General features: G+C 40.2%; 1 protein-coding gene across 2 annotated transcripts; it reads right to left on the bottom strand.

Moving 5' to 3' along the window:
* Nucleotides 1-273: 273 nt before the first annotated feature.
* On the bottom strand, nucleotides 274-3161 carry pnp5a (purine nucleoside phosphorylase 5a). Of its 2 annotated transcripts, XM_063896030.1 has the most exons (7): nucleotides 3076-3153; nucleotides 2907-3035; nucleotides 2052-2221; nucleotides 1862-1965; nucleotides 1582-1757; nucleotides 1299-1489; nucleotides 274-997 (listed from the first exon to the last, which is right to left on the bottom strand). In XM_063896030.1, the coding sequence occupies exons 2-7, from the start codon at nucleotides 2927-2929 to the stop codon at nucleotides 780-782; spliced, it is 882 nt and encodes a 293-aa protein (XP_063752100.1). In that variant the 5' UTR covers nucleotides 2930-3035; nucleotides 3076-3153; the 3' UTR covers nucleotides 274-779. The 2 variants fall into 2 exon arrangements, with proteins under 2 accessions (XP_063752100.1, XP_063752099.1); XM_063896029.1 differs by having other exon boundaries at nucleotides 2907-3161.
* Nucleotides 3162-12164: the final 9003 nt, after the last annotated feature.

Below are 12164 nucleotides of genomic sequence, written 5' to 3'. Positions count from 1 at the left end.
GTAATCCAGCACTGAAAAAACTGAAATGTTGACTTTAATTAAAAATATTAAGTCAATAGATTTCACTTAAGGTAATAATATTAAGTTTAAATACAAAATATTTGGTTCAACTTAACATTGTTGCTTTAAACTAACCTAATAAAGTTATGTGAAATCTGTGGACATAATACATTTAGTTAAAGTCAAAGTTTTTTCAGTGTGTGGTTGTGATGTGTTAATGAAAGACAATTCAAGTTCCTCCACACATCAAAGAACGACACAAACAACGTCAAGTTAGTAATAAATAGAACCTTTAGTAACAACATTCATATGAAAAAACAAGCATCTTAAAATACCTTAAGTCCACTAATGTACACATTTCAACAACATCACAATATTAAGATACAACAGATTTTTGAGCTCATTGTTAAGTTAAATTGCAGACATTCACACAAACTGATCACATCTTTTAAGTTAGAACAAATAAGTCTCATTTAAAATGATAAAAATAAACATTTTCGTCTGGAGCCGCTCGAAAGAGGAATGTAAGACGTCAGTTATGGCGTGAAAACAAAAGGCTGTGTGTGTGTTAGGTATTTCTGTTTGTATGTAAGTGAGGTTCTCCAGAGGACTACAATATTATCATCGTTTGACCTAAGACTGAAAAACAGCCCCACTGCTCACCTAAATATTGAACTCACTTTGATTTCTAACATCAGACCATTAAATATCAACCGCTTTAAATCTCCTTCAGTCACACTGAATGGTTCAAATATAGCTTCTGACTCGCACGGCGTCTCTTAGGCGTAGTTGTTGTTGTGCTCGATCTTGGTCACCATGGTGGACACCAGCCGCTCCAGCTGCTCCGCTCGCTGCTTGCCCGTCTCGAGGACTTCGTCGTGGTTGGCTTTCTCTTCGCTGTCGTAGTCCATCACCGCCTGGTTGGTGATCAGCGAGAGGGCGAAGACTCGCATGCCGCAGTGGCGCGCGACGATCACCTCGGGGACTGTGCTCATGCCTGGCGAGGACAGACGAGTATAACATGTTTTAACTATAGAAACCATGAAATGTGATGTAATGTCATGCATTTATCCGCAGAAGAACAAATATTTTAGCTGGCTTTACTTTAGACGTTCGCATCAAGTTTTATAGTTTGGATTTTTCCCTTTTTTTCGGTGAAAAACTCTTCATATCGAACATAAACCCTGGTTTCCACAGCTTTAAAGGCCCACCACTGCTACTCGTGTACTTTAACAATAGGAAGTTCTGTGTTGGTGGCAAAATGTCAATGTAAAACAAGTCCATGAAACACTTCTTACCAACAGCATCGACGCCCAGTTTGTGCAGCATACGGGCCTCGACGACGGTCTCGAATGAGGGTCCGCCCAGCACGCAGTAGACACCCTCCTTCAGGAAGTCTCCATAGCCGAGTTCCTGTCCCACGTCCATGGCCATCTGCTGCAGCTCTCTGTCATAGGCGTCGGACATGCAGGGGAAACGCACTCCGAACCTGAGCGAAAAATAACAAGTGAAAGGTTTAGATCGAGCAAAGATCAAAAGGTGATTCCGCTGAACGTCTGAAAGACCGCCAGGACTTCCTACCTCTCGTCGTTGGGTCCGACCAGCGGATTGTTTCCAGCGAAGCCCGGCATGTTGAGGTGGTCTCTGATGATCATGATGTCTCCAACCTTAAAGTCCTGATTGATGCCTCCGGCTGCGTTGGTCAGTATCACCGTCTCCACACCGATCAGCTTGAAGATGCGTATGGGCAGCGTGATCTGGAAACACACACATGGATGTTATGCAACCAGGAGGGACTTTGGTTTAAAGGATCTTTCGATGTCTTTAAAGGTTTCATGGGATTATTTTCTTCAACACACACCTTCTGGATTGGGTAGCCCTCGTACAAGTGGAAGCGCCCTTGCATGCAAACACATGGCCGCCCCTTTAAGGTGCCGAACACCAGCCGGCCTGCATGTCCGTGCACTGCAGGAAGAAAAAACATTCACTTAGTATGAACACCAAAGGGGGAACCGATTTGTTTCTGAGGTGTTTGTTGTAGCTGAACTCACCGGTGCTCTGTGGGAAGTTGGGGATGTCCTTGTAGTTGAAGGCGATCTGATCCTTTAACATGTCAGCCAGCCCTCCCATCCCCGAGCCGCACACGATGCCAATCGTGGGCCGCACATCGGTCTGGGCCATCAGCCAATCGGCAGTGGCCTTGCAGTCCTCGTAGCTCCAGCTGGATTACATGAATATAAACTTTCAGGTCAGTTTGACTGCAAAGATCATCCTTTTTTTCCCACTAGCGTGACCTCTTGCTTCTTTGAGTGTCATGTGATGTGGTCATTATAATCAGATTACATTATGTTGGCAGCAAGCCTGATCTGAGAACAGCTACTGATAAGGATGTGTTTGAAGAGAGGCACACACACATTCCTGCTACACACAGGCTGTATCCCGCCTTTCGTACAAATCAATAGTGACACGCACACTCGTTTTTTGCCTGTTCATTTGGTAACTGTCACTGATTCCTTTAATTTTACAGTTTGTGTAATTCCTGTCTTATGACAAGCTATTTCCACACAATCCAAAGCATGATTCAGTGGATTCACAAGACTGTGCTATTAATAAATACACTCTAAAACGGAATCCACTCTGAACACCCCTACCAAATGATATTGATATCATTTTTGGCCTAACCAATGTGATAAAAAGTGTAAAATAAACCTTTTAAGGACTCCTTCAGGAAGAGAAATTAAGGTTTTTTTTAAACAGTTGCTGTCCAGAGAGCATGTGCGCTAAACATTGTTGTCCCTTATCCAAACCGGTATATGTCATACCGACAGGCCCAAGAAGGAGCCATGTGTTCAGCTGCAAGGTAAAAAAAGAAGCTGTAAGTTATTTTTGTACAAAGGCGTACTCACCCTTTATTTGCCTCTGGAAACATTGCAGAAGATTCAGAAAGGGTCTGATGAGGGAAGAAAAAAGGTGTCAATGTGCACTTTTTGAAAGCACAGGAAAATCTAATTCCAAAGCGGCAGCACTTAGATTCAGAGCCCGGCTGTTCAGAATGTAAAAAATATTTTAGGAAAAAAAAGTCTTCTCTTGAGTTTTTGTGGTTCGGAGTTCTGTTAGAGTCTCGAGTTCTTCTCACTTGTCTGTGGAGAAAAGGCGCAGTTACTGGGTTTATTATAGGCACAGTCCCACCGCTGCCACCCCCCCACCCTGCTGCTCAAAGTGACGCATGTGAATGCTGCGACCTCATTGGCTGGGGGGACACACCTTCAAAATACAGTGCAACTTAGAATAGGAAATGTACTTTATGTGGCTGTTATTGACAAAAGCCCCCAATACACTCCCCTCCTTCTTCCCAGCAGCATCTACAACCATTGTCAACAGGAAATGACTGAGACATACATTCATCAATGATCAATCAGCTTTTCATCACTTTAGGTACATTCATATGTTGTGCGTTTTCAGCATGACTACCGTTTGTTTTGAACATCACGTGAGTTATGTGTCCTGGGGATGTTGTGTTGTCACCATCACTGTTTTCATGCTTAGACGTATGTCAACAAATATTGACTCTTACACATCTGCAAACCCAGTTTGAGCAACTGAATTAAGTATTTCATGCAACCATTATACCTATTTGACTTTATTCTCGGATACATTCGTCTGACATTTGAAGTTTTGAAGCAATGAACAATGTAGGATGCATTATTAGGGATTAAAGGAACACTTCACCCACATAGTGTCCACTTCTATATCAATTACTCACTCACTGTTATCTTTAGGTTATTGTAGGAACTCTCATAAAACTCATGTATGTGCATGCTCACTTCTTCAAAATACTGCTAAGAATTTACTTTTTAAAACACTTGGTGAGGCAGGCAAGCTTGAGACTTTTCCTGAGACAGAGTTTCCTGTGAGTAATCGATGAGCAAATGGACATTTTGTGGGTAAAGTATTCCTCCCAATCAGTTTTCGTTACATTGAACAACTCAACATGCATTGATAATAGTAATAAAGTCTACAGGAAATGATTGCAACATCCTTTCAGCAATGATCTATCTATTTTATTAACACTGCTGGTATACTATGACTCAGGTTTTGTTTTGAACATCACATGTCTGATGTGGCCTTGACATATTCACTTCTGTTCTCACTGTATTTTATGACATCTACAACAACACATGCATACTTTTAAACACTGCTTTATGTAAAAACCCTACTTCAGTACGGACCTGCAGTCATTGTGTTGCTTCAACAACAAAATATGTCTTACTTAAATGTACTGTACATGCAACTGCAGGAAAAACTCAAACGGCTTTATAAAAATGTGTTCTTGCAATTGTTGCCAGTAAGACTTTTCACTCACTCATCGTGTGTGTTGTAAATGAGGAAAGTCACAATCCAGTAAGTCGTAAATTAACACGGCATTTATAGTCGCACAATGTACTCTCACGAAATGTTTCATTCATACACCACCACACTCACACTCACACTCACACTCACACTCACTTATGTGGTTTGTCACCTGGACATAATGTACCTTACTTAATGCGTCGCAATAAATGTGAAACAGAACGGGACATTCAGCAGCGGTTGGACACACATTTGAGTAGCGTGAAATGGCAGATAGCACACCTTAGTACACATTAGTATATTCTGTCATTGGTGGAAGAAGTATTCCGTCTTTTAAGGGAAATTTAAAAAATGAACACACTAGTATTACCAACTAAATGAAACTAATCAACGCTCGTTGCAAAAAGGACCTTTTATAACCTTTTTATTCATGTGTATGAACATGTAAGCTGCACTTTAGTGTAAGCTGATGATAGAATAGCTGATGTTGTGTTTTTGCTTCAATTATTTGAAAAGAAATCAGATATTTAAATAAATAAATCAAAATAACACAGTAAAAAAAAATCCTTACATGTATATTTTTTTCCTCATTATTTTCTGTTAGAAATAAGAACACTATCCTTATATAAGAGCAGTTGTTGGACCGTGTGCAAATCACCTGCCACACGCCTGAGAATGGGAGAGATGCCACCAAAAAAAGGAGGCCGAAAACAAGTGTTCATGTTGCAGCAATTCCCAGTGTTCACCGACACAGATTACATAACAACCAGCCCCCTTATTTTTTAAATTCGTACAGGAAGTTTTTATTTTCCCAGATGAACAAAGGTGAAATACAAAGTCAAGGTCAATAATTGTTACGCAAGTAAACAAAAGCTAATTATTGACCTTTGCTTTGGGTTACTTTAGGACTTACAGGTAAATACAGACGCCAGAGGTTTTTGTTATTTGGCATTGACATGTCGGACGGCCGTCACTCAATGTGTGTATTTTGATTCCCTTCCAAGTACCCCATTTTACTGTTTTGGTTCTGACATTTTCATATCTCTTGTTGTGTTTATGGGCAGTTGTTAACTTTGTCTGATAAGGCGGTGGAAGGCGTTGACCCGTCGACTTCTTCGCCCTTCCCCTCGGTTATAGCACGCCTTTAGCTCAGCCAATGAGTGGGGCAACATGCGGCCCACATCCACCTGTTCTTACAGCCAAAACTGTACTGTCAATAAAAGGTTACTAAAGGTTCAATGGTAAAGTCCCTCAGAAATCTTTCTTTACTTCCAAACACGTTTTTCCATGACATCGCACTTAAACACGTTGGTCAGGCTTGGGACACGATGTCAGCAGACCCTGCAGAAACATACCAGTTTTTCTTGCCATGCATATTGACATGCATTCCACGCCAGTCATCTGCCATGTTTGATGTCATTTGCAAAGCTGACCGAAGATAACGCGAGCTGAGATTTCTCACACGGTGAAGCCCTTACCTCATATAATAGCTTAAGAGATGAAACATTTCACCCCTCTGGAGGCAGGAACTTCACTTTCTGGATGGATATGTGAAGTCTGTCAACGTGTCACATGTCTACTGACAGGTCATGTCCTTAAACGTCAGTCTAAAAACATTTTAGACCAATCCTCAAGTTGCTCTGGATATTCCGGAGAAACTTTTGCTAATACTATTTCTTAAGTTGCCAGACGGGATTTTAGAAGCTGCTGGCTATAATGGTCCTTCTTGACCTTAAAGCAACTTTAAACATCATTGGTCACGCTTAATTGTTCCTGCAATGACCGGTCAGCTGCAGATGTCACATGAGCAACACATTAATTAGGGGCAGACTCATGGTGTGTGATGGACAGGGGCAAAAAAAATGCTTGCATGCACCCAGGGGGGAAGCCAGACTTCACTGAAGAGCGTTTTAGGTTCAGGACTTTTTATCTTCCTCTGGGGCCACAAAAAGGCTTCATATAACTTTTGTTCACGTCATCAGTACTACTCATATTTAGTAGTAATCGAAAAGTTCCTTTATGCTGTATTATGGACTGTTTTTGACACCCCCCTGTTGCCTTTTTGCATTGGCGGACAACACCATTTTAGAGAGAGTTAATACTTAACTGCTGCTTGACCCTCAGAAGAGCTGTTTGGGTGCATGTTGACATGATATGTAGTGTAAACATGCACACAACACAGGGCAAAATACAGTTTCCATACGCCGTGTTTCTCATTTTAAACTTTGCTCACCATATTATCCAACATGTTTGCTTTTTAAGTCCAGATAAAACATGCACAAAGCACTGTGTACATTTGAGGTTGCGCAAATATTCAATTTGATGTTGCAGAGAATACTTAAAAAAGATCTGTTTGCATGGCTTTGAAGAGCTATACAGAACCGGATGTACTGTTCCCAGGGACCGACAAGCAAACATCTGCCCGTCACAATAACAAACGTACCTTACTCACGGTAAATACTGATCTGATCTGATCTGGGACAACTTGTGCATTAAAGGTTGACCCAGCAAGACCGGACATCCCAGGTTCAAAATCATGAACCAGACACATGCTGTATAGGTATGCAAATTGGGGTTATTTGTCAAAGACGTGCTAAGGAATCGATACAAATCTAACAATGAATATATTTGACTTTTGACCAATACATTGAAACTGATTTGGAGGTATAATGTTAATCCAGTCTGGAATGTGGACAGGCTTTTACCTCAGCTCTCAAATACTCACACTTTGGACTGTAAACTGTGACACTCCATTGTGGTTTCATTTAGGAAAACATGGCCGCATTATGGAATGGATTCAGCACCTTAATGTGTGATTGTGAGGACGGTTTTGACCAGGGAAATCAAGTTGGAAAATGTGTCTGATAATACTCTTACAAAATATACGGAATCAGGCCTTGAGAAAAATAGATTCTGCAGAAAATACAACGCATAAAGTATCATCATTTCTATCGGAAATGAACAACAACATTTATCCATGGTCCATATGACACTTAGAGAATCCAATGATTTCAGTGGTGCTTTTTTTTTCAGTGGCTGAGTACAGCTGTTGAGCATGCATGTTATGCACTTACATTTGGATTTATGGTGGGACATGTTGTCAGCACGCATCTGAGGGTGAAAAGCGGTGCACAGGCTTCTTCATGAGCTGAGCAGTGAGGTCAATGAGTGCATGAACAGCCACAGCAAGGGAAAATGCTGTGGATGTTAGGAAAAAACGGGAAAACATTTTCCTGAAAAGTTCTTGATTTGCACATTAAAAAGTAAGGCGGAAAATAGTGAAAGTGTAGTTGCAGGAGTGTAACGTAATTCTGAACCTAATCTCAGGAGTACACATTCTTGGAAAATCTATCATTCTTCAAAGACACTGAAGTTTGTACGGAGAGACTTTTAATCTATTGAAGATGACCTACACTTTGCTGATTGCTTAAAGCTTATATCCAGGAGAACACAAACATTTCTCCGTTGCACAGATTGCCTCTTTGTGGAATTTAGGCGCACGAATAGCAGACGGACAAAGTAACAAACTAGCTGGTGAATTGAGGAGTTGGTGGTGACCCAAGCGGAGCAAAAAGGAAATAGAGTATTGGATTTGAACTCATAAAGTTATCCAATACATGACTTGCAAATAAAATGCACATTTTGCCCTATAATCATTTCTTCACAATCAAGTCTGCAAAGCTATGTTTGGTTATAATGATAAAGTAATACAATCTTGATTTCAGTCAAAAACCCAAAGCTTTAATTAACAGTGTTATCAAACCATTAAAAGGGGCTTTTGGTAGTTTTACTTAGTAAACTGTTAAAAGAGATTCATTATCAAAGACACATTTGTCTCAATTCACTAATTGATGAACTGTTAACATTTTAATGCTGATGCTTTTTTAAAGTTACTAGATTTTTTGCGATATTCGACACTCAGTAAAGTATAACCCTAAAATCATCATTATAATTATACAACAAAGGTCACAAGCCTGTGGGAGGGCAGTGCTATGATCTGGGGTTGCTGCAGTTGGTCTGGTCTAGGTTCAGCAACGTGCCCAAAGAATGAGGTCAGATGACTCCCTGAATATACTGAAGGACCAGGTTATTCCATCAAAGGATATTTTCTTCCCTGATGGCACGGGCATGTTCCAAGAGGACAATGCCAGGATCCATCGGGCTCAAATTGTGAAAGAGTGGTTCAGGGAGCATGAGACATCATTTTCACACATGGATTGGCCCACAGAGTACCCGATTGAGAATCTTTGGGATGTGCTGGAGAAGACTTTGCGCAGTGGTCCGAATCTCCCGTCATCAATACAAGATCTTGGTGAAAAATTAATGCAACACAGAAGTAAATGTTGTGACGTTGCAGAAGCTTGTGGAAACGATGCCACAGCGAATGCGTGCCGTAATCAAAGCTAAAAGGCGGTCCAACCAATATTAGAGTGTGACCTTTTTTTTGGCCGGGCAGTGTGTGGTTATAATAAACGTACCGTGTCTTTCTATGAATGTATAGATAAAGTGCTTACATACAAGCATGTCAGACTTTGCTTTGCAGCCTTGACACTGTGACTATGAGCAATAAAACTGAAAAATAACTACCCTCCCCACTTGCCCTTTAGACATGGATATTTCAACAGTGGGGGAAATATGTTTTACATAACTTTCAGATGGTCTATATCAGTAAAGATAACACTGGGAAAGCAACCATGTGACAAAAGGCTGGGTATAAAGAAAAGGCTGGGGTATTACCCTGGCGTTGAGGGTCTGATTATGCTCAGACAGTCCTAATTGTCAGGTTATTAGTACTGTTACTCCATCAATTGCAACATTGATTCAGCTGCTTAATAGTATTTCAAATATAGTCATATATATACAGCCCCGGAAAAAATAAAGAGACCACTTCAGCATTATCAGTTTCTCTTGTTTATTTTTTGTAGGTACATCTTTTGAGTTAAATGTTTTGGAATTCAACACACACTGGAATGGCTGCCATACATGCAGAGATAAAGATTTAAGATAAAATTGGAGTGGTCTCTTAATTTTTTCCGCGGCTGTATATGTTTCTTGTCTAAAGTCCCAAAATGTCAGCCTCTGAGTCACTATTTAAAATCCCTGCCATCTCCCTCAATAGTAATCTAAACATACTCTTTGCACCTTAATGTTGCATGGCATAAACAGCATATGTGAAAAAGCTTAGGCTGCACAGAATACAATCCACATGTCTGTACTGTATGCAGCTGTAAAGGTTTGCATCCGTAGAACATGGTGGCAGGACTCTTGAAACCTACACACTGACCCTATTCACACGGTGGATGGAACTATCCCAGAAAGATTATTACCAGCAACCTCTTCAGCATAACAAGTGATTGAATTTGGCAGTAAAGTTAATTACTGTAGCTACTGTACTGTTCAGCCTGGACTGATTACATTAAAATGTCTGAATCAATAGAATTCTTGCATATGCAGCATTATTCAGCAGAGACAATGTGAACTTTGCTGTATTGTTAAATGCCCACAAGATCAATAGATCAATAAACTAGAAGTGTCAATAGTGGGGTCAAAAGTGATGATCATTCGAGGGGCACACATTTAGCTAGGGTCCACAAACGTTCCCAGAACTTCCCACTATTGTTGTGTTTCAATACACTGATTTCGACAAAATGCAAAGGGTTATCCCAGAGTGTCCAAATGACTGATGACATATAAATAAACGGCTGGGTGTGAAGGGACAAATATGGCCATTTGTGCGGTCAGAGTTATTTTACCGATGGTCAACATGTCTTTGCAGGTCTCTTTGCTAAGCGTCTGGATCAGCTGTTTGCATTCAGGCAAAGATTAAATGAGTAGATGTTGGGGAGACAGGGAGCAAGAATGGGAAGCAAAATAATGAAGATCCGAACAAGATATCTGACTTATCCGGGAATTCATATGGAACAAAGTTATAAAAAGTTATAAAATAAATAGTCAAAAACATAATCAGAGTCTCAATAGAAACAAAAATAATAAAAGACTTTGATCAGCATACAGTTTGTGTCACCTGGGTTTAAGTAATTACCAAAGTAACTGATGTACAGAGTGAACTCAAGAGGACCCAGTATGGCTCCTTGGGGAACTCCTTTTGGTTCAGTAAGAGGCTCCTGACCGTGGTTTGCCCTGCACGCTATATTTGTACAAAACCGGTTACAAGGACTCCGTCAACAAGTATGTAATAATATTGCAAGGTAACTGGGGTCATTCTGAAACAATGCATTTAAAACATCTACAAATGTTTAATAAATACCATGTTTTTGTAGATTTGGGTAAGCGACTCAGTGACTTCAATAAGTATTGGACAGAAATCACATGGATCAGGGGTAGAGGAATCCAATTGACTGAATGCGAAACTCTGAAAGACAGCATAATGCTTAACGTGGAACAAACTGCTGTGGATTATCTGCCACAGGTTTCAAAACATTAAACCTTTAAACCTGGTTTATCTTTAACAAACAGGATGACAGGAATTACCCATTATAGCTGAGGTGACATCACGTCAGAGCAGCACTCAAAAAACACATTTCTTCACAGTTAAACATCTAGAAAGGAAGATATCAAGTATGCACATGACACACATTTAAACATTTTTTGAGGATCTTGGTGTACAGCGATCATGTGCTACCATGAGAAGATCAGATCAGGTTTTTATCATTATGAGAACTTGACTCTACCTCGTGAAGGCATAAATTAGACAAGGTATTAGACTGCCATGCTGCAGCGCATTAGATAAAACGTGTGAAGGAGAAGTCGTTTGTGCATTTGTTTTCCCTGTAGATTGAGATAACAGCTTCCTCCTGCGGGCTCTTTAGCGACACTTTTATAAGATTAAGAGTTTGTTATCTGGGGCAAAGAAAGAAACCGAATGTTTAGAGGCTGGAGTTTGCTGCATATTTGGAGAGAAAAAACTACCCAACAAATAATTTGATATCTTGTAACAGTGGGGGCATTTAAAGTTACCTTTTAGAGTAAAACACATGATCATAGGCAGTTTCTCTGTGGGATCAACAGATTGTATATTGAATTACAGGCAACTTCAAACGTCTGTGTATAGATGATCCTATCTTAAAGAGTGAGAAAGAGTGATCCCTGTTGCCTATAAGTTATATAATAAAAATCTGCATTCATTATGTTTCTAGTCTTGTTTCTATTACAGGTTGTTGTGGGTTTTTTTGTGACCTATCTGCATGCATGTTCCTTATTGATTTAGTTTTGTCTTTCACATCTTCACAATATGGAAAAGATAGTTTGTAACTTCTCCGAAACCAAGTGTAATTTGTCACAGAACAAACTTACCTGGTCTATTCATGTGCTGCGTAGGAGTCACATCGACCCCTTGAGGCTCAAATGGTACAGTACAGCTGTTGTGTTTGTCATGGTTGTTATTTAGTTTTGACTGTGTTTAGTCCTTAAACATCCACATTTTACTCTTTAAAATCTGTTCAGTGTAACTCATTGTCAGGTTTAACAATATGATCATGGAAGCGGTTATAAAGAGGACTTTCTTTTGATTTAAAATGTGACTTTCATTTAGTTACAAGCAAGAAATTAGTGTTTGTGTGTGTGTGTGTGTGTGTGTGTGTGTGTGTGTGTGTGTGTGTGTGTGTGTGTGTGTGTGTGTGTGTGTGTGTGTGTGTGTGTGTGTGTGTGTGTGTGTTTGACAGATAACCACTAGATGGAGTAAGAGATTACTATTTAGTTACAAGCAAGAAATTAGTGTGTGTGTGTGTGTGTGTGTGTGTGTGTGTGTGTGTGTGTGTGTGTGTGTGTGTGTGTGTGTGTGTGTGTGTGTGTGT

The sequence above is a fragment of the Eleginops maclovinus genome, chromosome 11 (assembly GCF_036324505.1).
Source record: "Eleginops maclovinus isolate JMC-PN-2008 ecotype Puerto Natales chromosome 11, JC_Emac_rtc_rv5, whole genome shotgun sequence".
NCBI lineage: Eukaryota > Metazoa > Chordata > Actinopteri > Perciformes > Eleginopidae > Eleginops > Eleginops maclovinus.
Note: the sequence above shows the minus strand (reverse complement) of the source record. Positions and strands in the feature narration are given on the sequence as shown.

What these genes read in the sequence shown, in the direction of transcription:
- pnp5a (XM_063896029.1), bottom strand. Translation starts at nt 2,929, where the DNA reads ATGTTTCCAGAGGCAAATAAAGG. An exon ending in CAACTTCCCACAGAGCACCG is followed by an intron (nt 1,966 to 2,051) that starts GTGAGTTCAGCT and finishes TTCTTCCTGCAG; the next exon opens with TGCACGGACATGCAGGCCGG. An exon ending in GTCGGACCCAACGACGAGAG is followed by an intron (nt 1,490 to 1,581) that starts GTAGGAAGTCCT and finishes TTTTTCGCTCAG; the next exon opens with GTTCGGAGTGCGTTTCCCCT.